At 46.9% G+C, this 27,258-nt stretch overlaps 1 protein-coding gene across 4 annotated transcripts in view; it reads right to left on the minus strand.

Annotated features, from left to right (window-relative positions):
* TEX2 (testis expressed 2) overlaps positions 1-27,258 on the minus strand; it is a 672,400-nt gene that overhangs the window by 114,665 nt on the left and 530,477 nt on the right. For all 4 annotated transcript variants that reach the window (XM_085617239.1, XM_085617240.1, XM_085617237.1 and 1 more), the window contains exon 7: positions 17,349-17,448. In XM_085617239.1, the coding sequence (XP_085473365.1) occupies positions 17,349-17,448 (100 nt within the window). The remainder of the gene's footprint in view (positions 1-17,348; positions 17,449-27,258) is intronic.

Raw genomic sequence — 27,258 nt, forward strand, 5'->3', positions numbered from 1 at the left:
ACAATCTTATTATCTCAAAGGAAATGATTTATTTTTCCACGCGCTTATCTAGTTTAACTGTTACTGAAGTTACAGTAAATGATACAGATTCTTGCCTCTGTTTTTTCATATTTCATCTGGTAAATGTCAAGAGAACCTTAAAAATACTAAAGAACATGCTGGCACAGCTGGATCATACCAGTTAGGTAACCTGAACATCCGGCACCCAGCTCTGAAATTAAATAATGCTTTCAGAATTGATCAAATAAACCACGGGAATAATTTAATATGGCTATTATCTAATCAAGATGATGAAATGGCACAACAGTAAAAAGAGGATAAGACATGACAATGTTTTTACTCTTCGAGGGGCAGAGGGAAAGGTGATTATTCTGCATTACAATAAAACTGTGCAAAAACGATTGCATTTTAACCCAGATGCATGTGCATCTCCACGACTTGCAAAGCATGGAACTATTTGTTGTGCAGAAGTTCGAGCACACAAGACGCCTGCACCTCTGGAGCCAATACTGGGTGGAAGCACCCGCAATTCCAAATGGGGGTCCGCAGGATAGGTCTTTGCCAACTGTATAAAGCTACATATGTGCACTTCATCTGTTCGAAATTGGCAGCGTGGACCCTACTCAGCCATCATGACCTAGCACGGTCTTCCTTTCCCCGTAAGTAGAAGAGGAACAGATGCTCCAGGCATGTCTGCTGGTGTTGGCTGCTGCACTGTTTAAGCCTTATTGGATGTTGATGGCAAAGCCTTTGCAAAAGTACTCCTTCATGAGCGGGAAGGCTGGATCAATAATAAAATCATTCTAAACTATCAGACAGGGTTCAGGCCGAACTCCTCTACAATGGACAGGGTAATTGTTCTCTCGTACCTGGGCACCAGGGCCTGTGTAATGACTACGCCACCACTATAGGCTTGTTTTGCAGATTGCAGCACCACATTTGATGGTATCGATCACAATATCCTCTGGAAAAAACAAGCGCATGGGGCATACCAAAGCAACTGCTCGCAGCAATAAGAGCGACCTACACCAACACTTGGGTGAGGACTACGATAACACGGACTCACGCCACAGCGAGGATTTTCACCAATAAAGGGCTAAAGCAGAGCTGCGTCTTCCCCTCCACATTGTTTATCTTATACACAGCAGATCTAAGTGGGGAATTGCTGAAATGGCAAACTTTCCCTCTTAAATCGGGCCAGACGAAACATCCAATAATACAAATGCGGATGATCTGGTACTACAGGCTCAAACCGGTACTGGGATGAGGAGGGCACTGGACATACTTCACTCATATAACACAAGGAGTGCGCTGCAGGCGATTGCCGAAAAACGAAAGTTCTGATTTTCGGACGAAGAACCAAAAAATACCAACTTGAATGGCAACTAGGCCCGCTGAAGACAGGCACAACCAGCAAATACAACTACCTTGGAGTCTGGCTGCCAGATACTGGAAATCCCACTCTGCAGGCGTATGAGCTAGCAGGAAAAGAAACCAAAACCACGTGCCCTATCTAAATTAAACTACATACTAAACAGTAAGTCAGCAGAGGCGATCCAAAGAATCATAAGGGCAAAATTATTACCAACAATAAACTACGGCCACCTTGCTTTCCCTGGCAGGCTTACTGAGCCACATAGCCTCATACAGGAAAATATTCAGGATTCCAAAACACCCAGTGCACATTGATCCGTCTTGAGTTTAATCTGGTACACATGGACATCGAGTGTTAAAAAGACATATTCAGATTCTACCACCAGGTGACCAGGGCGGATCCAAAGGCCTTGCGAGGAGCACTAAACACACTTTTTCTGGACAAGAAAAGCAATTGGGTGAAGTACCCTGGCTCGGCCAGATACACTGAATCTGGATTCAGTATATTTGACAGATCCCCCAACAACTACAGTACAATTAAAGAAAATGTTAAAAGAACATGGCAGGAAGGCCTCAAGAGAACTGGACATAAAACTAGCCAGAAATATTAGAGGAGCGGCGGGGCTTGCGGCATCAAACAAAGCTATCCTATGTCAACCATATTTGAAAACAGCCACTGGAAAACAAGCCTTTAAGAACATATTAGCAATCAGGCTTTTAAAAACGCCTCTATGGGAATACAGGGCACATTGGCACAGGTGCATGGGCAATGTCTGCTGTGCCAATACCACTCTGAATTGGCTGTTCACATTGCATGTTGCAGCGCGGGCCTGTTACAACAGAGACTAATGTACCTAGGACAAGTTCGTGCAGCAAGGGACAAGAACATGCAAGAGACACTGATGCTAATCTGCACCACAGTGGATCCAAAGGAACTAGCTCCATTTGGAAAGCTCTTTTCGGAAGCTGGAAGGCTTCTACGAGAGGCCAGTCTAACAACACTGAGCCGACTGAAATACAGAAGATATGGACTGACTGCATGCTTGCAAAGCTTAAAAAGGCTACAGCTGTCTAGTGACTATGTATGGTTAGCAAGTTTCTTTGGCATGTTCTTTGAATACATTCATTTGTGTTGAGATAGCAGCATGTTGCGCTCTAGAGCAGTAGGCTAGCGTGGTTTGTTTAGTCTTATACACCATGGCACTTTGCAGCATGAGAACCAAGCCAAGTAACAGGCGGATTTTCAGAATCTAAACTATATCTGATTAATAGGGTATACTCGCATGCTCTCTGAGCACTTTCACACTTGCATCGCGCCATCATTATGTGGTGCGCTAGAATAACATGTTAGCGTGGTTTGTTCAGCCCTATACACCATGGCACTTCGCACCATGACTGCCAGCCCTATAAGTAGGAGGCGGCTTCATAGAATATTACCGTAGGTTGTTCGCAAAGGCCCGCAAATTATGACATCTTCTATCTCGACACTTCTATTTCACTAATGACTGCTGCATTAGCACTCGGCACTTTAGAACAACCCTTAACATTGTAGGGCCACGGCCCCCCACTATGGCCTTCCATAGTATTGCACTTTGTTATATAAGCAGGGGCATTTACACTGGCACATGGCGAACTTTGCACATTAGATGCAATAAATGGTGTGGCACATCGCACTTGATACTCAAGCCCTAAGCAGAGGTCATTTGACCTTGCACGTGGCGGTTAGTAGAACGTCAGCTGGATCAAGCAGCCCGAAATTGACACGCTAACCAAAGCGCTCACCAGCCTGCTACACCATAGTAGAGGGACATGTTGTCTTCTAAAACTTTGATTACTATGGCACACATAAGAAACTGCGCGGCTGTGCGAGACTTTACCTGAATTCACTTGTGTTCTGTTGATGAACTTTTCTGCCATTCTCATAAAGCATAAAGTGAATGTTTGCATTGTTCAGCATTCCGTCCATCATTTGTTCCTTTTGCTTTTATAGAAGTTCAGGATGCACAATTCCATTAGCCTTTCTGGCGCTAAGATATGGCTAGATTTTAGTTGCGTTCTCCGGTTTTATATGTTGTTAAATTTTTAAAACAATTTATTATAATACAAACATGTTCTGTAAAGATTTTAAGGAATCATACACTAATGTTTTATACTTACATAAGTACATAATGAAAACACTGTTCTCTCCCTTAGCAGCTCAAGTGCCTGCATCCCTCCTCCCAACATTTACTCCGCAAGATGTGTGCAAAAAGGCTTTGTACAAAAGAATCTTTTTTCTCCACCAACCTGCGCATCATGGCAGATGACCTCTTTGCCTGCTGGAAGTTGCCTGAATAGTCAGTCCCATCGCTGCCCCAGCCCGATCTGCCACTCCTGCACCTGCCTGTAGGACTAGAAGATGGCCACCACACTGCTGCTGCACGCAGACCTGTCTGGCCTCTCTGCGGCTGTCCGAGGCCCCCGCAGGGGGCCACTAAAGAGGGCAGCCCTCTAATACCATCGGGGCACCCCACGACCCCTTAGGGGCCGGGACTCAGGGAGGATGCCCACCCCCCCCCCCCCAGGGTCCCTGTGGCGCGCTAGGCAAGCGTCCCTTCCTGGGCGCGAGGACAGGGGGAGGGGTATATAGACCTCCCCCACCATCTGGTTGTCCTCTTACGCACGCCGGACACGCCGTCTCTGGGCACGCCATCTGGGTGCTCCGCGGGACACGCTGTCCTGTCCCGCCGGTATTGACGTTGTCGGGTTTCAGCTTCAAGTTGATTGCGGTGAGTGCGTGCCAGGAGGGGCCATTGCCGGTTTTCAACAGCCTCCTCCTATTTCCCCCGTATGGGGCCCTGTGGCTCCGACCTCCTGATGTTGTGGCACCCTGGGTGTGGGCGCAACTGCACGGCAAGCTTTTTCCTGTCTGGGAGCCCGTGGCTGTATTGGGGGCTCAGTCTGGTGTGCTTGGCGAAGAGGGGGCGGTGTGTTTGCAGCGGGTTCGTGCCGCGTTCCGCCCCTCCTCCGAATTGCAGCTGGGGCTCAGGCCGGTGACACGGGTGGGCAGCAATTCCGAGCTGCTGATTCTTCGGACTCCTGCCGAGTTACGCGGCTTAGGTCTGCCACCGGGTTGTGAGTGAGGTGCTGGCGGGCGTTACCTTCCGGCAGCTCCCCCGGTCCAGTGTCGGCGTCGGGCACGGTGGTGCACCCGGCAGGGGCGGGCGGCCTTTGCGAGCGGCGTCCGGGCCACCTCCCATCCTTCTTCTGTGTTTGTATCGGCGGGAGGGCAGTGACACGGTTGCAGCTGAGAATTTGTGATCGGTTTGGGGTCTCTTGGAAGTTAGAAAAGTATGAATTGCGCCTTCGTGTGCCATTACAGGCATTGTTAACCCCGTGGTTTCCAGTGCGGTCGAGTGATTGCGTTGGTTTTGGCGAGGGGGCAGTGAACGGTGTGGGGGGTTGTATCAAGTTGCCTTTGCTTTGTGGATACACAGTGTCCGTGGGAGGAGGCTGGAATGCGAGCAGTGGCCGCACCAGCCGACCGGTCTTCGAGTCTGCTCGGCCTCCGGAGAGATAGTTCTGACCCTCTGGGTCACAGCGGGGGTGGTTCACCCGAGGCGGCGCGGGGCATGCTTGCATCTGCCTGCGGGCATTTAGATGGATACTGGGTAAGCGGGGCGTTGAAGGGAGAGGAGGCATCGCTCACACACCGGCTTGGCCTTCTTCCCAGGACAGTATCCCGGTCTAGGGTGGCGCAGTGAACGGGCAATATGGGAGGCAGGAGTCGTAGTAGCACATAAAGCAGCAGTAACGCTACTAGCAGTAGGACCGTCTTACACTGTATTTTATAAGGTTTACAGTTTCCTAGCACGTGTTCTCATGCAGGACATGCTGCGTGCACGCACCAGTAGTTGAGAGCGGGGAATTCAGGGTCCCTTGTATGCAAATTTCTCCTTGCCTCCGAGAACGTTTACTGGCCTTTGCGTGCCCATGCTTGGACGGTGCTTAATGCGGTCCCGATTTGCATGGCTGAATAGCCGTGTGTTAGGTTGGAGAACTTGGCTTTTGTGGCTGCCATGGGGTGGCGACGCCTGTCGTCTGGCGCACGATAACGAGGGGGCTCACAGGTTGGGCCGTGGCGCAATGCTATGCGGAAAACCATCGCATGGGTAGCAGGCGATTTACATTGTTTATCCAAGCATATGTTGTGTTGCCTACAATGGTGGTCTCCTCACCGCAATGCGCAATGGTTTTATTTGGGCAGCGCTTGATGGTAAAGGGTGACCGCAAGTCGATGTGGACATGGCTTCATGGTAAGGTATTTTGGTACGAATGCTGCGTAGGCAAGGCAAGGGTATGTTATATGGGTAGCATGGGGGCAGGAGGCTGAGTTCCTTAAGCTGTTCTCCCGATGCACCCGCTAATCTCTAGGAGTTGTTTGGTAGATGATTGTGCAGGGGATATTAACTTTGCTTTGGTGGGTAACCCAGGGCCTCCGGCAGCGTAGCGGGGGGAGGGGGAAGCTCCTGTTTCTGGCCGGGCAGGGCAAAAATGTCAGCCGCCCCTGCGGGCAGTGCTTTCTCCCGGCACAAGCTCTTCCGGGTGTATTTGGCAACGTCCCTCTTTCCACAAAAAGGTCGAAAAGTCCTCACTGCTCTCCTTCTGATGGATTGCGGTATGGATAGTTGGTCACTTTCAGGAGCGGGTTGGTGCGATTATGGCCGCAGCTTGTGCACATTGCGGCTCCTACTAAGGGGCTGAGTCAGTCAGCCTAGCTTTAACCCCACTGATCAGTGGCTGCACGTCAGCAAGGCCTTTCCGCGGCATGCCCTACGTTTGGCAGTGGACGATACGAGCTAATTTTGGGGCCCAGGATTGCAATTCTCACGCGTGGCTGGCTGCATGGGGGTGTAGAAGCTGCAGCTTAGTCCCTGTGTGGAGACAATTGTAGGCACCATCGTGGGGCCCTCCACATGCCTAAGTGGGGCAGGCGGTAATTATTATAGGCGCCCTGCTGCATGTGTTTAGTAGGGTGAACCCCCAAGGTTACCAACGCAAATGCATCAGTCTCACCATTCCAAAATGGATGCACTTTCAATATGCGATGCACCAAAACTAAGTGTGGCTTATTTATCATATGCAACTAACAAGCATTGACAAAGCCAATAGATGGGCGTGTTGGAGGTGTAGTGCTCCTTTTGTAATATATATAGGGATGCATTAACATAGTGGCAAATATCAGGCAACGGCAAGGCACGGCCTCCTTCAGGACGCGTGGGGGGCTCTGACCAATCTGTTTAAGATTTAGGCAAAGTCGGAATTAGGGCCAGAATATCTGAAGAACTCATGGGGAATTCCTTTAAGGACTAAGGGCCAGCTGGCCCAGCGCAGAAACCCTCCTGGCGGCAGGCCATGTGTTCTAACCTCTCCGGAAGCGGGACCCTCACAGTGAGGTAGTTCCCATCTCCTAGTCGCGGCCAGGTCCTATGGGCTTTCAGCCGTGACCACTGGCGCAAGTTGGGCAAATGTTGTTTTTAAAAGGGGAATAGGTTGGGTGATGGACAAGCGTACCTGTGCAGTTTATGTTGTGCAACTTATATGACCTCGGAAGAGTGAGAGCAGAACAGCACAGGAGTTGACAGAACATGGGAAACGCTTTTCCAAATCGGGCACCATGACACCAGGTTAGTCAGGGCCAACTGTTTTGTTGGGTGACTTAGGTAGATGAAGACTTGGTACAGTTCTTGCACAGCCCATCATTCCAGAATTAAAGCGTTGCCTTAGGTATCCCTGGGCCTATCCCTGATAATGGTACAGGATAATTGTTTGGCTCTAGGAAACTGGGATCTTATGCCCGGGTTTTGTCTTTCTTTGCCGTCGGTTACCAGCACCTTGGCAATAATTAATACTTTCTACGGCTGCCCCAATGCTTTTGCAGCGCTTGAGGCTCAAGGCTTATGTTGAATCTGTTTAAATATTTTCACAGAAAGCACGGAGCCCACCGCGGGTCAGCTATTTATGCATTCAGGCCATTCAAGGGCATTTCTACACTGTTCCCGAGCTATTATTGCCGACAAAGAAGTATCACAAGTTGTTCTACAGGGCAGGCAAGTCTCCATTAAGCACAAAGCCAACCTCATTCGGGATGGCTTAAATTCAAGTAATTATTAATGTTATACACACATCCCAACTTGTAATCAAACCAATTTAGTTGGTGTGTTAATGTACAAAGGGGATAATGATTGTTCTTGCAGGTCTCGCAGGCTGATGATTTTGGGACCGCATTTGCGCACTGTTTCACGCAAGCTCAATGGTAATTCTGGTGCCTCTGGTGGCGCACGCTCCCACAAGACAAGAGTTCAAATTCTGCCATTGTCTTCAAGGTATCTCAATGAGCTGAATGTTCATGCAATGCTTTCAGCATGCATTTCACATGTTCTCCTCGGAAGAACTGGACTTGTTTATACACTTGCGAATAGGCACGGTGTCAATTGTATCAAGTTTTAACATTGTTATTGAGTACTACGTGTTGTACCGGTTTTTATGTAGGTACTGTTCTACAGGTTTGTATAGTACAGGGAGTCAATTGTATTATTATTGCACTTTGTTAGGGAGCACGATGCGCATGACTCGTTACATGCTACGTACTTGTTTCGCAAGATTGCACGGTGCTAACTAGTGTAATTTCTCATGCGCGTGGTGGAGTAAGTGCTGAGATAGAGGTCCCCAGAGCATGGAGGGTCGAGCACACAATGTGGGGAGCCAGAGGGTTCAGTGTTCTATTACACCTAGTATGGGCGCCACAGATTCAGCAACTCCCAGCGCCATGGCTGGTCGAGGCGGGTAAAATGTGCCCCCTGTAAACAAAGGGCAAGTTACAGGCCGCCTTAGTTAAACCATATTCACACGTTCTCTAGCCAGGGCAGCAGGCAGGTTGCGGCAAGTGTCATCGAAAAAGGGTGCTGCGGTGCAAAAAGTTTGGTAAACTGTGCTTTAGTGTACAAATGGTGACAAGGTATTATAGACCATTTGGCATCCCAGATATTCAAGAAAGGGCAGGTATTTGCACATATTGTTCCCTCATGGTTCCTGCAGACTGGTCTGGCCCCTGGGTTATCCTGCTAGGGATAGAACCAGAGATTGGAAGGGCACATCTTTTTTGACCTGTGTCCCGAATAGGTTGATAGTCAACGCCGGGGTAGACGTAACATGAAGGGCATGGTTACTACTGAGGTTGTCCCAAAGTTGGGGGTAAACTGGGTTGGAGCAGTAGGTCTAAAGTCCTCAGGAAGCTTTAAGCATTCCCTCAATCTAAGTAAGGGCGGTTAGCGGTACATAAGTAATAGCGTGTGGGTAACATATTCCGGATTTTCACAAAGACACAATTAGGTTATTGCCCAACAAGCACTATAAACACCGAAACGTAAGACTGATAGTAAGGTAGGTCAGACATCCCTTGTCTTCTACTTGCACATTGTATCAACAAGTTACTGGGGCAAAGCATTGGGGACAATTATAAGTACATTTGGCATTCCCTTTCAGGGAGCACGAAAGTGATTTAACGAATGTGTATTCCTGGTCTTATGGCTGTGTAGGGCCATTCCCTTTAGAGATATGTCCATGGCGGGAGGGGTTTTATTGCAAGTTGCAACTGGATATTCCCTCTTTATCGTCAGCAGCTGCACACATAGCCAACAAGACGCAGCCTGGGATGTCTGGGGGCGAACACCTCAGATTAAACCAGAAAACAAAAATTCCTGTAAGAAAGGAGGGATAAATGGCAAGCACACGAGGGCTCCCTTGCTAAATGTCACATATTCCATGGTGGGAGGGGACGGGCATTGGACCTTACAGTTGTGTGGAGCCAAGCTCATGTAGAGGTACGCCCATGTGGGAAGGGGGTGCTTCTTTAGGTTCTCATGACCAATGCGGTTTGTGGTATCTCCTAGCGGAGCCACTGAAGGTGTACTGCAGCAAAACAGTGAACTGGGGATCTGGGATCATGACACTTCAGATAACTGGGACAGGAAGTAAGGCGGGCTGGATTACTCTTTCTTCTACCTGCATTGGCACATCTTGTCAGGAGTGATTGTCAAAGGGATTGCACTTCAGCCAGGTAATGTTCGCACCCATCCACACCAAGCCGATTGTTTAAGGTCATCCTAGGCCGCATTTACACAGCCCAGTATGAGGCCCTTGTGGGTCAGTGCCATGAATTACTAAATCCCAGGGGGCAGCAAGGGAAGGTGAGGCTCTTTCCAAATCTGGCACCAGAACACAAGGCAGCCAGGGCCAACGCGTATGTTGGGTAACTTGTGTAGGCACCTGTGTAGTTGTCACTCCACGAAAGGGTGAGATGTATCCAATAATGGGCACAAGGCATATATTGTTTCAAACCAGATTTGACACCATTAAGGTGTTCACCAGGGTTTAGCAATCCAAGGGGTTTGTGCAATCGTCTGGTCAACGGGGCGAAGTCAGGGCACCCTAGAAACAAGGGTAGGTGACATGTTCCTGCAGTTACACACAAACTCCCCGCCCGGTTAGCTATATTAGCCTCGCTGGGTGGGGATGCTGTCAGCCAACATGGTGTGCTGCTGTCCCAAAAAATGGGGGAACAAGGTGTCAACCACAAAAGGCTACTATGTAAAGAGAACATTTAGCACGTCCAATGTTCAACAAAAAATTAAAATTTAACAGAGCAGGTAATTTTCCACCGCTGGGGCTGCGCAGGGTGCGCAGTGTGGACCCCCCCTTTCTGGGAGTATTCTAGGATGGGGGTAAAGTAGGACTTAGTCTATCCTTAATGTTAGACACCATATTGTAGACAGTGGGCACTGTTTAAATCAGACAGATTCTCTAAGCTATCATGCCTAGGGGTTGCCACTACAGTGGGAGCTGAGCGGGCGAAATGCCCATAAGGAATAAGGGATACATGGCAAGGGCAGGAGGGCACGCTTGCTCATTGACACATACTTCTAGTTATGAACATTCCTGTGTGTCATGATTTAGAAAGCAAAGGGACTGTGCAAAGATGAAGTATAATCCTTTTCGCCATAATAGCCAAAGTAGGCAGGCGGGCTGTGGGAGCAGTCACCTAGCAAGTGGGTTGCTGTCCCATAGATGGGGCACACAGAGGTTCTGGCACACACGGTGCTAGAAGGACGGCAGCTAGGCGATCTGGAAGCAAAGGGGTACAGAAGGGTACCTCTGCGCGGCGCCATAGGGGGTGCCAGAGCCAAATCCCAGGAGCCTCATGGGAGGTTCCTGGAAAACCGTGTTGGCGCCCCGTTAGGCCTTCAGGCGGTTGTGGGCCTGAACAACCGGGGGTTTGCTATGCTACGCTCCGCCCTGCAAGAGGCATGAGTAATAAGGAACCAGGTGTCACGTGATCTGGGAAGAGGATCACCAGAAGGGGCAGCACAGATGGGGTTCGCCCCAGTACTGCTTGGCTCATCAGGCGGCCCAGATGGTTGCCTGCCCTTGGATCGCCCGTAAGATAACCCACCATATTACAGAACGGTGTATGTAATAAACCTGCAGCAATTTTACCCAAACAAAAAATGTGTGGTGTGTTTATTTATTAGCATGCATGCTATGTGTGGTGGGGTGGGTAGTGTTGCCAGTGGTGGTGCTATGGTGGGAGCTGCTCAAAGGTATGGGCTCAGGGGGCCTTGATGTCAATCTTGGGTCACCCTCTGAAGGGAAGGTGCTCTCTTGGGCCTTCTACGGCACGCGGGCCTGATAGGAGATGAGGGAAGGATAAGGAAGCGCCATGGGGCCTGAACGTGGCAATGCCCCTCGGTACAGTGAACGGGGAGGCGGGGGGGGGGGGTAATAGTGGGGTGGAGGAAGGGTAGGTGCAGGGCTTTCAGTGGGATAAAAAAACGGGGGGGTCTCTCAAAGGGGCGTGGCCAATGTAATTAAGGGCACGACTTGAAACACAAGCTAAAAATCTGTGCTTAGCATAGTGTGCCGCCCAACTTAGATTTTGCTGTTTCTGTCACTGCATCCAGATTCCAGATATATTATACAAAAAGTAACATCATACCTACAACAAGTCACGACTATTGCCTTTGTCAATGGTTGTTAGTTGCATAAGATAAATAAGCAGCAACTCTGGCTTGTTGCATTTAATATTGAAAAGGCTTCCACTTAAAGCCCTGGTGACACCACGACAATGTTCCTGCCTTTGAGTTTCAAAAAGAAAAGGGAAATCCAGAGATAATGACTCTTTAAAGAATTTCCCTTCCACTACAACGCTCACCTGGCATGACGTCATGCCGTAACTTCTCTACTACTGAGAAGGGAGCAGTGTGGGCATGCGCACAACGATGTGCCTGCTGTCACTGCAGTCGGGAAAAAAGACACTGTGCCAGGGCTCAAAACAGAGCCCGATAAGACCCGTTTCAAGGCCCCCTTTAAAAAACTGCCTGTGCTCAGACCCGGCGAGACCCGGCCCACTTAAAGCCCCGCGCAGGTGCAAGTTGAGCGTGATTTATGGCAGGCCTTGGGCCACGGTCACTATGGGTGATCAGGCCAATGATCCTGGAGCGGCAATCACGTGGTAGGTCTTGATGCAATGATTTACGGGTCCTCAGGAGGACATGAAAGATTGTTTTAAGGTAATGGGCCCCCTGAAAGGCGAACAACCCAGACAGAACGGCCTGTGTGGAGGCACAGAAGGGGGATGTATTGGGTAGTCAGGATTGTCGACTAGAAAGAGGGACTGTGTTCAGGGCACAATATCCTAACTCATATGAAACTCTACATTTGTATTTCTTTGCATGGGAGTTGGTAGTCAGGCCTTTTCATGGTAAAGGAATGGACCGGTGGCACTGGAATAGCCTGTCAGTCATTGAAAGTAGGTTGGGTTGCGCAAGCTGCTGCCACTTGGTGGGGAAAAAACAAAAAAAGTGACGAGTGGATTGCTCCAATTATTCTCAGCCCCTGTTGAATAGCACAGACCTCATTACATGCTCAGAGGGTCCGGCGTGCACTGTGCATGGGCTCAAGCTGCACCTTGCTGCCGAGGCCCCACTAGGCTGAAACTGGCCTGCGATTGCTTGCATTCCCGTTCCAAAGGGACCCGCTCTGCAGTCACAAACCGAATTTGCATATGCTTGGTTCCAGTCTTCGGTGGCGCAGAAAGGCAAACAAAGAAAAAAGAACCCACAGTCTTACCAGTGGCTAAGATGGACCTTACTGACTAGGGTAAGTAGAAGGGGGCGGGGATCTTCTGACGCAGCGTCAGTTTGGGCATCAGCACCAGTGAGTGTACATTAACCTTATCTGGTTTTATTTATCAGACGGGTACATTTTTAGGTCTCGCCTGAGACAGCGCTTTAGCGCTGCTCTCGCGAGAGCTTTTGTTAAAGGGGGATCTGGAAGTGCAAACGAGTGCTTTTCAGGCCTCCAAATACAGTGCATGTGCGCCGGGCGCGCACACCATTTGGCAGCCTGAAAAGCACTGCCTGATCACTTTCACGGCCGCTTTGATGTCCTCAGTGAGCCGCGCGGCCACTGAGGACATCAAAGCGGCCGTGAAAGTGCACACCATTTGCCACCCCCTTCCTGCGGTGTCTTAAAGTAGCTTCGTGAAGCTCAGATAGAAAGGGGCCTCGCCAGGGCGATTTACAGCTTAGGGTAAAACACAGCACTTTGTGTACATGGTTCACAGCGGCGGGAGGGGAGTGCCAGCATTCCAAGATTTACGATAGGAAACATTCGTTTTATGTCACTACGTGCGTCTGTGTAGCACCTTTGTGCGATCCCGTAGCGTTTTCGGAATCGCGGCGCCCGTTTCGAGTTTAATGTTTGGATACTTTATGCACGTGGTGGTAGAACAGCGGCTCCGTTGAACGTTTTAGTTTGTTTATATTTAATGTTCAGCCCAGAGCACACGTATAGTCGGGGGGACTAATTATCATATGCAAATCACAAACGCATCGCAGGAAATGACATCACAATTATGCCCTTATAATAATTTGTTGTTGTTATATTTTTTTAGACACCACGTCTATATTTTCCACATTTCAATTGGGAAATAAGCTCGGAAAAGGCTGAAAGTGACAACATTTTTAAATAGGCAGGTGAATCTCAGAAATTGCATGTTTACACGGCTTTTAGTGAGTAGGCAACTTGTGTAGGATGTATTCCTTAAACATTAAACTTGATCTTAATGTGTGTTTGCTTCCTGCTCTAGTTCTTTATCCAGCTTCGAACCACAACAGTTACTAAATTGAATTCGCTTTTTTTTTACGAAGGAGAGCTGTTTCCACATGGTCTCTTTTTGGGCGATCTTTAAATGTATGCCCTTTCACAGGAAATGTGTGGGCTGGAATGTGGTGTGCAGTAATGGCATGGAGTTTCCTGTATGTGCTGAAGTGATGTCATCTAAGGAGCCCTAAGGCCTGTGTTTATCCCGCATAGCGACTGCTATCAAACAAGCATCGGCACACTGTCTTTAAACAAATGCGATCGCCCCAAACACACTTTGATTGACGTTTCAATGAACGTGTGTGTTGTTTGACAGTGTTCTTTGCTTATCTGCCAATTACTGCCTCAGAAGGCACGTGTGCCTTTTCCTCCAGGCACCAAATTAAGAATATCCGTAACAGTTGACTGCTCACGGCTCTAGTGCCCTTTCCCATTTCCTGTCACCCTTCAGCTCAGAGGCTATATCCATAACAGCTAGATACCGACAACATAAAGATAACAAGCATTTGCAATGCAATAGGTTTTGCAGTTACGAGAGTTTCAGCTATTGGCATTGTAAATAACAATGCCTTTTATTTATGCTTAAAAATAAAAAAGGCATTATTATTTGTAATGTCAATAGCTCAAACTCGGGTAAATGTGAGACCTATTGCATTGCAAATGCTTGTTTGAGTTGTCGTTAATAAGAGGATTAGGATCTCAGCTCCACCCACGAGAGGTATAATCTGGGGTTTGCTTAAGGGGCGGGAGCTGTGACCCTCGCTACAAAAGGTGCAAGTTATGAGGAGGCAGGAAATTCAGCTGGAATCTGGGCGGTGTTTGTGATGTAAAGAGTTTTGTTCCTAATTGCTGTGGCAACCCAGGGGACCAGCTAGCTAGCCGAACAGGGCTCAGTTAGATATTTTGTGAGGTATCCAATCAACGCTCCTTGCCAAGAGCCTGCAAGGGTAAACCATCAAGCATGCAAGCCAAGCAAAGCAGCTTGTACTAAACTCGAAACTGTTGGAGATGCAAAAGGGCAAAGGGGGTGCACTGGATGCTGCAATGATTCAACGGCTAAAAGTTTGATCTGCAACTAGCGTCCCAGGCGCTAGACGCACGTGTCACACCCACTATGAGGGTTATGCACGTGCTTGCAATGCTACACAACCAAGTGTTTGCCCCCACAGCAGCTCCTGATAAGTGTAACAAGGTAGTTACTTAGGCAGCTATTTAGGCAGTGGTGGTGAATGAGTGGGGCTTTTCATCCTTTAGGGTATCGCACTCGGAGGGGGTGTGGTTGCGATTTCTTGAAGATACGTACACTCCTTTTTTGTGAGATCAGTTCCAGCATACTGGATAAGCATCACTTTAGATCATAAGGATAACAGAAAAATTGTAGTGGCTGTTTGTCTGCTGGGGAATGTATTACTAGTGTGTTGGTGTGGAACACCAACAAGTTTTGGTCAAGTGGGTGCAAACTCCTTACCACTGATCCGGGAACACGGAGTTCCGGTGTCCTCAGTCTGTGGGCGGTTTTAGTAGCCACATTCTGGGTGTAGAACCAGAACCCGCTTACTACTGCACATATTAATGCCTTCAGATGTGACCATGGACTCAAGTACTGAGGTGCAGAGGCCTCGTCTAACCGCCTGAGGAGGGGCCCTGGAACAGTGGCTGCAGAACAGTTGGGCTCAATCATAGGTCAGATGGCAGAAGCCCCAAGAGTTGTGGAGTCTGGGGTCGGTCTGAGAGTGAGGATTGGAGCGCCCTTTGGGGTCTAGCATGCCACCAGTCCAGAAGCAGGATTATGACCGTGTTCTATTTGTCAGAGCCTGTTGTGTGTTCGTAACACATGTTTCTGGATTGTTAATATTGTTGCATGTGGAGGGACTTGTAGCTTGGGCCGTTGGGGAACAAAAGTGAAGTTAATGTACCTAGAGTTAAGGAATTTAGCTCGATGGCAACTCAGGCAGAAGGCAAGTGTTGAGTCTTCACATCTGTCTCTTGCAGGTGTGGGGAGTTATACATTTTAGGATCAGCTTCCAACTCGGTAAACTGGTTCCATGGTATACAGACAACTGGTTAGAGAAGCCAGGGACACGGTTTAATTGGGGAAATACGTTGGAAAGACCATAGTTGAAAGATCATAACCAGTTGGATCACATGTTTTCAGTATATTCCCTCAATTTGCCAAAGAGGTCCTGGCCTTGCCCCATAGTTGTCTGTGTGCCTGATATTGATAAATAATGCCCAGTTGTAATCCTGTACTAAATTCCACTGAATAGAGGCAAAGAGGCATGCCATGGTTTTGGATCAGAGGGAGGTTGATTTAGAAGGAGTCATACGATGATAGTCAGCTCGGGGGCACCACGGACTAACCAGTGATTTCATAAGTGCGGTGAAGGGAACAACAGGGTGGGCAATGCTGGACGCACAGCAGCAAGTGATGTCCACATGGCACAGCCTGCAAATTAAAATGTTCCTCAATCTTCTACGGGAGGAGGTCATCCACAGAGCAAGTATTTTATGAAACAGACAGGGAAGGACTCACCAAGTGGCACTATCCTGCAGAAGATATCAGAAGAGCCCCCGTTCCCCACTCCCCACCCATTTCCACATTCAACCGCATTTTAGGAAAAGTGCTTACAACCAGGAATCTATCTGAGGATTTCAGTGCACACTACAGGATCCCATCCTCCAGGGCACACATACTTGTCCTTGAACAAGTTATTTTTTGCTGTGTCATTTTCCAAGGTAGGAGCAGGGAGGTTTGCAAACAAGTGGTTTACATACAAATTTGGCAGTAAATGTGTCTTACACTCTCTGAACTGTTCTGACATTATCTGTGCTACACGGTGGGAAATTGTGATTTGCCCACATACATGAACGCAGGTTTGTATGAGGGCAAGATCACCGTCAAGGCTTCATCTCAAGGCTCTGCCACCAAAGTGCTCTCTGAGTTGTGTCGGTCCGGTGAGGGACAGTGGCGGGAGTGGGCTGTGCTCTCATACATGTTCCAGGATGATGTGCTTGGTTGTTGCTTGATAATTGTAAGAATGTTGGAAACATCACCCTATGTTAAACAAAAACCATATCTTTGTGTGTTGGTTATCACTATGTTAATCTGGGCACAGCCAGGTATCCACAGATCTGTTCATAAGACGTCATTGTGGCCTGCTGCTTCAGGTACACTTGCTGGATCCATTCTCTTTCACACAGGAAGCAAAACGGTGCAAAATGGGGCAGACCTATTCTTATGCAAGTGCGAAAAATCTTCTGTTTTGATACTGACGAAATGCAACGAAGCAGTTTTGTGATATTTATGTAAGAGTGGTGGGCACGAAAGAGTAATCTCAACGTCAGCAAACTCAGAGAGATGACCAAGTATAGCCCAAAGTCAATGTAGTGACATTTCGACATTCGTTTGAGATATGTGTTCATAAACATAAAAAAAAACCTTGATGTTAAACAAACTTTACATATAAAGGAATGTCACATTTTCCCAACATCTGCCACTGAATTAATTGCTTATTGGTAAAAAGAATTAACTTTCAGATACAGGTAAAGAAAAACTGAATGTCCAAGTCTGTGTTTGTAATCTCATCAAAGAGGATGAAACTGTCATAAGCCTCTCTTGTTCAGCGATGGAGCAGCAGCGTTAGTGCCTGTGCGCTGGGTAACCTTTTTCAGGGGCTTCGAGGCAGTTCATCTCCACTGTCCCCCCACAGGGCATTCGAGATTCTGACAAACCTAAACTGCGGGAAAACGATTTTAGGGTTGTTTCCGTTTACCTCGGTGGTCCACTGTGGGTCTGAAAGCTTGAAGGATCTTCGGCATGGCCACGCCCATGTCCAGCTCAGTGAGAGTCAGCTCATTCATGAAATATGGCAGCTAGAAATAAAGTGGAACACACATTTGCATTATTGTCGCTTTTGTGCAGCAAAACCATGTGTACAGTACAGCCCTGCACAATAGGATGGGCGGTGTGTTCAAGGATATTCGCAACTTTGCTCTCATACTGCTTCATATATTTACTGTGAGCAGGAAACACAACTAACAAGTTACTACCTTACCTGGTAGAGACTATGTAGCTGCAGATTCCTTACTTTAGAATAATCCTCGGGCGTTAGACTAGATCAGGAAGGTTTTTGAGCAATAACCCTGTGCCCCGGAAGGTGGTGTCGGCCGCGCCAGAAGTGACATGCACAGTACTCTGGCAACCCTGGCGCACTTACGTCAGTTATTTTCATGACTTTTCATGCCTGGAGCATGGAGCTACGATGAGAACTAACCACTGGTGTGGAAAAACTAAGGCCCTCAGAAGGGAGTCTCCATAACTGCATTTGGTTCGGTAGGGAATCTGCGAATAGATAGTCTCTCTACTACATAAGGCGGTACCGAAGGTAATTAACTTGTTCATTTGATAGTCTTCTAGCTGTAGATTCCTTACCTTAGGATAGATAGATACCCAAGCTATGCCTCCCCTTGGTGGGTCTACAAAACCAATTTTAAATCAAAAAGTCTTATAGGACTGAACGGGAGAAGTGCCATCGCAACAGACCTGTCTGTCCAGACAGTAGTGTTTCATAAACATTTGCAAGGAGACCTACATTGCTGCCTGACAGATATCCGGGACAGGTACTCTGTTGACTAACGCTGTGGACTCAGAGCACTATCTATCTTGAGATGGTCTGTTTCTGCATGCCCTTCTGTTCTTAGCTCCTACATAACCCACGAAGAGTTGATCATCTACTCGGAACTCTTTTGTGTGGTCCAGGTACAATGAAAACGTTCTTTTTGGGTCCAGACGGTAGAATCTCATCTGAGGGCGCACAGGATGACAGGGATCCAGTGGGGGCCCCTTCCGAACCAGTGGGGCGCGAAGGGGCTCCAGAGGGGCCAGGCTGCCTGAATATGAGGTGCAGGGCCTCATAAAATTCTTTGAGCTGGGCAGAGCTTGCTCCTGCTCCCGGAAAATTAGGGAAGCACAGAGTGGAAACTGACTGAGGCTTTGACGAAGCACCAATGCTCCTGTGCTTCGTCGGACGACTTAGAGGGGTGCAGTGAAGTTTAAGACCTCTACGACTTTTTTATGTTTGTGGGATGTACCCGATTTCCCTGATTACTTTAAGTGAGATGACGATTGGCGGGTGCGGCTCTGCGAACGATCCCGGGACCTTCTGCATGACCGGGATCTTAAGCATCGCCGGGTCGTCCGACGTCAGGCAGTGAGGAACTTGGGGGATCACTCTTCAGTACCTTCAGATGGATGGTCTGGCAGTCTTCACAGGATTTGGAGTAGTGGACATGCTCCAAGCACCACAAACACACCAAGTGGGGGTCTGTAAGACATCTGTCTGTGACAGGCACCACATGGCTTGAAACCAGCCGGTTCTAGGGTAACTTCCTTACAACAGGAGAGAAAAATCTCAACGAGAGTTGACAAAAGTCAGCAAGAAAAGCCATTCAAAAAATGACCGAAGGTAGCTCAGACTGGATCAGAGCTATCTGGCATGGAAAGGAAAGTTCTGACATCCACACGCTGGGATGGCGCCTATATAGGTACCGCGCATGGCACTTCTGGCACTGATGCAGAGCCGAAGAGCAGCACCTACCGGTACGCAGGGGTAATGCTCAAAACTCTTCTGGATCCTGGCTGACACCTGGAATTATTTAAGGTAAGGAATATGTGACTAGAAGTCCCTATCAGATAACTGCAGCAGATACAAAGTACATAAAAGTCAGCAGCAATCAGTACATTGAAGGACATAATATTAATTATTGAGTTTTTTTTCCCATTAGTAGCAATTCCAACACAGTGACAAAAAAGTCCAGAATGCAGACACCGAGCCTCCAAGCTTTACATTTTAGGATAAACAGAAACCGCCCTGAGTACCTCAATGACCACTAACTCCTCTATACTACTCAATCTGGTTTCAGACCCAGACACAGCAAAACTGCCCTTATTGCCACCACAGATGACATCCACATGACTCTGGACGGAGGAGACATGGCAATCTTTATCCTCCTGGACAGCTCTGCAGCATTTTACAAAGTCTCTCGCCACATTCTCATCCAAAGCCTACACAACACTGGAATCCAAGGACACACGCTCTGATGGATCTGCTCCTTCCTGAGTGGAAGGACCCAGTCAGTCAGCCTGGCACCGTACACCTTGGATGTCGGTGACCTGATCTGTGGAGTTCGCAAGAATCTTTCTTAAGTTCAACCCTCTTCTACGCATACATTCTCCCTCTAGCCAGCATCATCCACTCTACCATCAACATACTCTCCTATGCAGAAAGAATGCAAATCATTCACTCCCTCATGAACAAAACACCCAGGAGCAAGATCAAGTTGAATGCCTACATGACAAATTGCCCACTGGATGAAGACCAACTACCTTAAGTGAGTACCAACATGACCAAATTCGATAGCTTCGGAAACAGCACATCAACATGGGACTCTACCTGGGGGCCAACAGAGCTAGGACCGACACCCAGCCCACGACCCATGCCAAAATCCTTGGGATTATCCTGCTCGACAAGACAGCCTAAGTCAATGCCATCACTGCTATGTGTTTCAATACCCTGAAGATGCTGAGGAAGATTTTCAAATGGCTCCCAGTCAGTACCTGGAAAACAGGCATGCGCGACCTTGTCACAAGCAAGCTGGACTACAGGAACACCCTCTATGCCGGGATCAACAAAAAATCTCTCCAGAAATCTGCAGACAATTAAGAACGTGGGGGCCGGAATCACCCTCAACCTCCCACGCTGCACTCGCATCACACCACACCACACCTGAAGGAGTTCCGCTGGCTCCCACTTCACAAACAAGTACAATTCAAACTCCTCACCCATACTTTTAAGGAACTACATAACACCCGCCCAGCATGCCTCAACAATTGCATCTGCTTTCACAAACCTTCCAGACACCTTCGCTTGTCCAGAACCTTACTTGCACACATCCCTCGCATATGGAAATCCAGACCTGGTGGTCGAGCCTTCTCCTACAACGCTCCTAAAGCCTCCACGCATACCAGCTTCCTACTCGCTTCTTGAATTCCACAACAAGCTATATCTGGCTTTTCTGAGCAGTTCCACTAGGCCCCAGGTGTGGCTAGACTCACCTGCTCAGCACCAGGATACCCTCCCGGGTGATAGTGCACTCTAGAAATCCCCATAACATATAATAACATAGCAATAAGCGATAAACAATGTTTTTATTCTGTTATTGGAGCCGCTTGAATAATGCAGCAATGAAAGACGCAACCACGAGGCAGGGCTGATTGAATATTATGCTGCAAAGAAGAACAACTGGGCAGCATACTATCTGAATAAAGGCAGAATACGGAGCACTATCTGCAGCCTTGCCATGTAACTATTTTAAACAAACTCTTCATTGACAGGTTTACGGTAGCGTGAGTCACAATGCAATATACAAAGTCAAAAACACAATAACCACAATAAACAAAAATGTTACTAAAACTGTATTGGTTATGGAAGTCATGTGTGGATCACAAACACATACAGAATGTCAGTGCACAAAGAAGGTGGGAAGGAAAACAGGTAGGTTGCTGCTGTGGGTTGAAGGAGTGAATCAGGAAGTAGAAAATGGACCAGAAAGAAGCCTAGCTCCCCAGTTTAGCGTTTACAGAAGACACGAATTCCATAGTTCTAAATATCTAGAGCAGGAGCCCTGACATTCTAATCAGCGAAGCCTGTCTAATCAGAAGTCCTTAAAACAATTAAGAATCCTGTAATGTTCAACTAAGATGTAGCACACACAGTAGCAATCAACAAAATAATAAAAACAAACCTTCTTGATCAATAGCTATCCGGACTGTGCAAGTCTTGGAAGTTGCGCCAAGACTAATGAAAGACACGTAGTTAGTTTTGCAGTTTGTAGTTACATTGTTCATGCCATTACCATATGGAAGAAAGCAACATTGGCCATGGAGGCCATTCCTAACACACGTTAACCTCCTGTAGGAGATTTGTTTGGTCTCTGCCCTCTTGCGTCCGTGGGACTTACGGAGGTGCAGATAGGAGTGGCACCCAGATGCTGTTGAACAGGTGCACCTGATCACCAAGTCTATATATCAGACTTTAGTACGTGGTCATCTCATCATATCCTGCAGCCATACCTTGCTCAAGGATTACTGAAGGTTTTAAGTTTCTCAGAATACAGATCTTAGCTATAGCGAGGGTCTTGGCCAAGGTCTGTTGTGACTCATACATCTGACAGATCATGCAATAATGCATAGTCATGAAAAGAGTTCCCCACCAGACTTGGGATGAGTGTGGTGATAAATATGGACATGAAAATAGTAAAGGGAAAATGTCACCTTCACAGCTCTTGCATTTCTAGCAGAGCCAAGTCTCACCAAACAAAGACAGGCTGGTGACCAATACAGCTTAAACAAATAAGCATGATGAGTGGAGTGTCTACGTACCTTGAGTTTTGTACAATCAAAATAGTAATCCACAACAAATGCGGATTTTGAGTACCCGAAAATAAGAAATTACGACCTAATGTAATAAAAGAGAAAAAAATAATTTAATTTGCATCAAGGGGGTGACTTTTTTATCACACCATACAGAAGTACTAACCAGACTGTGAATCCAATAATGATTGTTGGGTAAAGATAAGAGGATAGTTTAGGGTTTTTAATGACTTTCATATTAAAACTTTTCTATATGTTTCTTCTCCATTGTGTGACTACAAGACGGCACTATAAGTCACGAGACCCGCATGGTGCAATATTGCACTAACCAGTAGGTGAGGCAAGTGTATCTAAGGATTTTTTACTAGATTAACATCTTAAATAGAAGCATAAATATATGGGGGGGAGGTGAAATTTAACACCGCCGAGCTTGTTATCCTATAAACACTACACAAATCACCTCATCTAACATGAGATAGTTGTGTGTCCACAAAAACTAATCACACCGAATAATATTGGATGGAAGAAACTATTATAAAGATTAGATAAGACTGTTTGGAAGCAGCAATTAGAAATTGAGTTTTAGTACAGCAACACGGGTGTAACAAGACACAGATATACGAGGGTAGGGGTTGACACTGGATCACATTTAACCCTAGGTAGATTGGTACAGATTAGAATAATCTAACTATTTATAGATGTCACCAAAATGGTGGAGTTCTACTTAGAAAATTAATATGGATATATAATTGTCCTTTTTTACAGATAATCTACTGGAATTCAAAAGAATAGGTGAGTGCGATAGGCCTCATTTTAATTATTGTTTATATGTAGTACAATATTAAACAATAGTCAGGGAAACCTTTGAGCAGATAGTACAGCCCTGAAGAAGGCCCCAGACCCGAAAGGGCTCATGGTGCTGGCCGAAACATGTTGGCATCCATAAGCGGGTACATTTGAAACAAATAGTTCAAAATAACCCCATTAAAACATACGTTTTTTATCTGATACCCCAGGTACCCCACGAATAAAGCAAAGCATTGGGGTATACCTGAAGGTATTTTTAAATTTATTACCAAACTGGTTCCTTGCATAACCAGAAAAAAATGTATATAAGAACTCCCATAACATCTTTTGGTTGAGTCCGCCCAGGCAGTACCATCTCACCTGGGTGTGGAAAGACGCCTATGATGAAGCATGTCACTATTAGTGAGTGAGGCGTCTTCTCCAATATCTTTGGATATCCTAACATCTATAATGGTTATGTCTTAGGATAACATCCGTTAAATAGGACAAATCAGGACTAATTCAAAAATTGATTCCGGGAATCTATTGAACAACCTTTGGAAATAGATAACAACGGTTGCTCTTTGTGAAAACATATATATTTGGGAGATTGCAACTGTTTTGCTTCTCTCACTCTCTCTAGTGATATAAGATTCACATTTAATTCATCATGGTAAAAACAGGCAAGTCTGACAGACGTTCCCATAGCCCTTTTTAGGCAATAGGTTGGTTGACAATATTTGCTAGGTTCGCGGACAAGAAGGCTAAATTCAATTAGTAAGACGTCACAGGACTTGAAACTGCTTCCTAGAATAAGGTTGTTAATGAACCTTATTCCCCTTCCCAGTAATTCCACCAGCCTATCGGGTGGCCTCCAATGCAGATTCTTCCATAATTTTTTTTATTTTTTTTACTTTTTAAAGAGTTTTATATAGCACGAACTCGACCCGAAGGTATCAGAGCACTTTACATGAGCACCAGTTACATTACACATGGACACATTCATTTTTTATATAGGCACGGGGAGATTACGTGATTTGCCCAGAATCACAGCATGTTGAGCGTCTCTGCAGAGACTCCAACCCAGTTCCTTTGAGGTCGACCGATCTAGCCGTTAGGCCACATCCTCTCGTCTTCCATTATTTCAAATGGGTGCAGCCATGCGCAATCTGCCACAGACACCCAAACGTTTATGAATGAGAGTTTATACATGTGCTGTGGAGTGTAAAATTAGGTTGTCAACAGGTTGTCATTGTCCAGTACGCTTGTACTTTCACAGTAGAGTAAGTAACATCCTTGTGCTGCTTGTGTGGCAGCTTGTCCAATAATCATCAAGGTTGGTTATTCATCGGCACAATGAGTACTGTGGGCCGTATGCAGCAGTAAGTACACTACATAATATGACTTCCGGTGTGGGAGCCTAAGTCCCACTCGCATAGCAATTACATGTCGTTTCGAAACTTTAAAACTGGGCTGAGTACAACTCAAGACAAAGTCCATGGTCTTTGTTAGACTTGGCATCCTTGGTGTGGTTTACCCCCTAACTTTTTGCCTTCAACCCTCCTGTTTGCCGACTTTGTTTTTGCTTTCTTTAGGACTCTGCTCACTTTACCACTGCTAACCAGTGCTGAAGTGCTTGTGCTCTCGCCTCTAAACATGGTAACTTTGGATTATCCCAATTAGCATATTTAATTTACTTGTAAGTCCCTAGTAAAGTGGTACTACATGTACCCAGGGCCTGTAAATGAAATGCTAGTGGTGGGCTTGCCTCACTTATTGTGCCACCCACTTTATTAGCCTTTTAAACATGTCTCAGGCCTGTCATTGCAGCCTGTGTGTGCAGTTTTAAACTCCCATTTCGACCTGGCAAAATAAACCTTTTTGCCAGGCCCAAACCTTCCTTTTTAATACTTAAAAGTCACCTCTAGGGAAGGCCATGGACAGCCCAGAGGGCAGGGTACAATGTATTTAAAAAGTAGAACATGTACTTTAAGTTTTACATGCCCTGGTAGTGAAAACTATTACATTCGTTTTTAACTTATGCAAGGCCTACCTCTCACATATGATAACATTGGAGTTACTTTATCACCTTGAATAAGCTGTAATTTCCAAATGAGAGCAGGTAACCAGTTCATGCTTGGTGTCTTTGGAATTGTAATGAAAAATCCTATCTTATGGTGAAGTCGGATTTTTAGTTAAAATACTGAAAATGTCACTCTTGGGCACACGACTGGGTGTAGTTGGCAGTTGGGCTTTGTGTATTCTTCCTAGACAGCCACACATAATAAGGAGCTTAGGTGTGCCTGGATGGGACATCACTGGCAGGGTGGGAGGGCGGAGCTGGGCACAGCCCTACTTACACTTGAATAAACTCTGTCCTGCCTCCACACAAAGGGCTGCATACCCCCTGTAGTCAGTCTGGAGCCAAGGTAGAGAAGGCATGATGCCTGGGGACTTCAAAGGGATTGTTCTAAGCTTCTCCAAGTACAAAGGAAGGCCCAGATATAAATATTGGATGATAGACATCAACTCTTCAGTATACTTCAGGACCTGTGGCTACTCTGACAGGAAGAAGGACTGGAGTGCTGCTGAAAGGACTGCAACTCCACTGGACTGCTGCTCTGAAGGACTGCCTCCCTGCTGTGCTGACCTGGTGCCCTCTTGCTTGGGTGAGAAGGACTGGACCTTCATCTGTTGAACCTAGGATACCAGAGGACTCCAAGGGCTAATTGACTGGTTTCCCGATGTGAGCCTCAGGGAAAAAAGGCTTCGACAACCTTGACCCCAGCACCTAGACTCTGCCATCTGTGAGTCTACCCTGCCTAGTAGTGCCACTCCAGTCCTGGACCCGTGGAAGTGGGCCTAAGTTACTCTGCCAGCCTATGTGGATCCAGAGGAATCGAGGCATCACCTCTGCTGCGTGGCACAACCCAGAGCAGAACCGACGCATCACCGCTACTGAGTGGTATCCTCCGTCGCAAAGGCATGCATCACATCACGCTGCCTCATTGGAACTGCAGCTGTGCGATGCATGCTCGGTTCAGGCCTTTGCATCTTCGTCAACTGCAGCCTCAACAACAACGCTGGACTCCGCATCGCTGCCCCTCGGAACGGACGCATTGGTCGACTGCGCAGGGCATCCTCGACGCAGGACTTCGCATTGCATGCCATTGTCGCGGGGTTCCTCAACGACAACGCAGGACCTCGCATCGCAGCCTCACTGCATCTTGAAACCGCCGCATCTCTAGGGTAGAGTGACACTTCTTCAACAGAACGAAGTGTCAACGTGCACTCAGTGTAACATTCAGGATGGTTATTCGTGTTTAAGGGAGTGCTACCAGCGCTAAGGCAACTGTCCATGGGCGCCTGTTGGTAAACATCCAGTCTATAGTGCAAATAGGAAGAAGTTCCTTTTGCTAGCGCGAGCACTATTTCAAAGGGCTAATGAAGCCTCTAATAGTTTCATCCAATAGGGAAAATATGAATCAGTAGTCGTAATTTTTCTCAAAACAATTGATTTCTCAATTTGATTTGTTCACGGTGTGATTTATAATTGTTGATAGAATTCTTTATAGCATTATAAAACGTTATACGTCTTGCAAAAGTAACAACCATAGACCCAATGCATTTCGGGTTCAGTGCGAACCCTTCGTCAGGGGTAATTCTTGAGGCTGTAAATAACAAAAAGGCAAATCAAACTGTGGTCCTCATTTGACAAATTAAAGATACTACACAAAGTCATGCTTAAATATGCGGTGTCAGGGACACGGAGTGACACTCTCTCCGTTAGTACTAAAAGACTATCACATAGTGGAAAAACACGATCGAAGTGGTCTAAATAGAAAAGTACATGCCTTAGTGAGCATCAGAAGTGCTGGAGTCTCGAAGGTCGGAGAAATTGTAAAACGTGAACAACTGAAAAGAACGGAATGAGTGAAATACACTAGAGCGAACCCATGATGACGGAAACCAAATAAAGTGCGATGTTAGGTCTAGAGACTGGCGTGTCTTTAACAGGTAGAAAGAGGCTGAAGTGCAAAAAGATTGTGCCGGTTGGAGGGGTAAAGAAAGACGATGATACAAGAGGTCCGTACAAGAGAACCTTACAAGCTTACCCGGGAAGTGCAAGTGAGTTCACATCCGGCGAGAACACGTCCGGCAGGGGAGCTGGCGTGTGATCGTCGGAACGGTGGAGGTTTAAATGGAAAATAGAAGACGGGTGGTACAATCAAAGAATAGAGATAGAAAGAGTGCGCGACGGAGTTGACTCCGAATACATTGCGTAAAGCGTTTCCGATGACACGAGTAAAAGAAAAACGGGTGATGTTTTAAGAGAATGGAATAGAAATAGAGGAGGTACACATAAGAAACATAGTGTGAACCATAACAGTGTTTCTAAAATAGATTAAAGAAAACATGAGTATTATGCTCAAAGAAGGTACACATGAGAAATGACACGAAATACG

This window comes from Triturus cristatus, chromosome 7 (genome assembly GCF_964204655.1).
Source record: "Triturus cristatus chromosome 7, aTriCri1.1, whole genome shotgun sequence".
In the NCBI taxonomy this organism is placed as follows: Eukaryota; Metazoa; Chordata; class Amphibia; order Caudata; family Salamandridae; genus Triturus; species Triturus cristatus.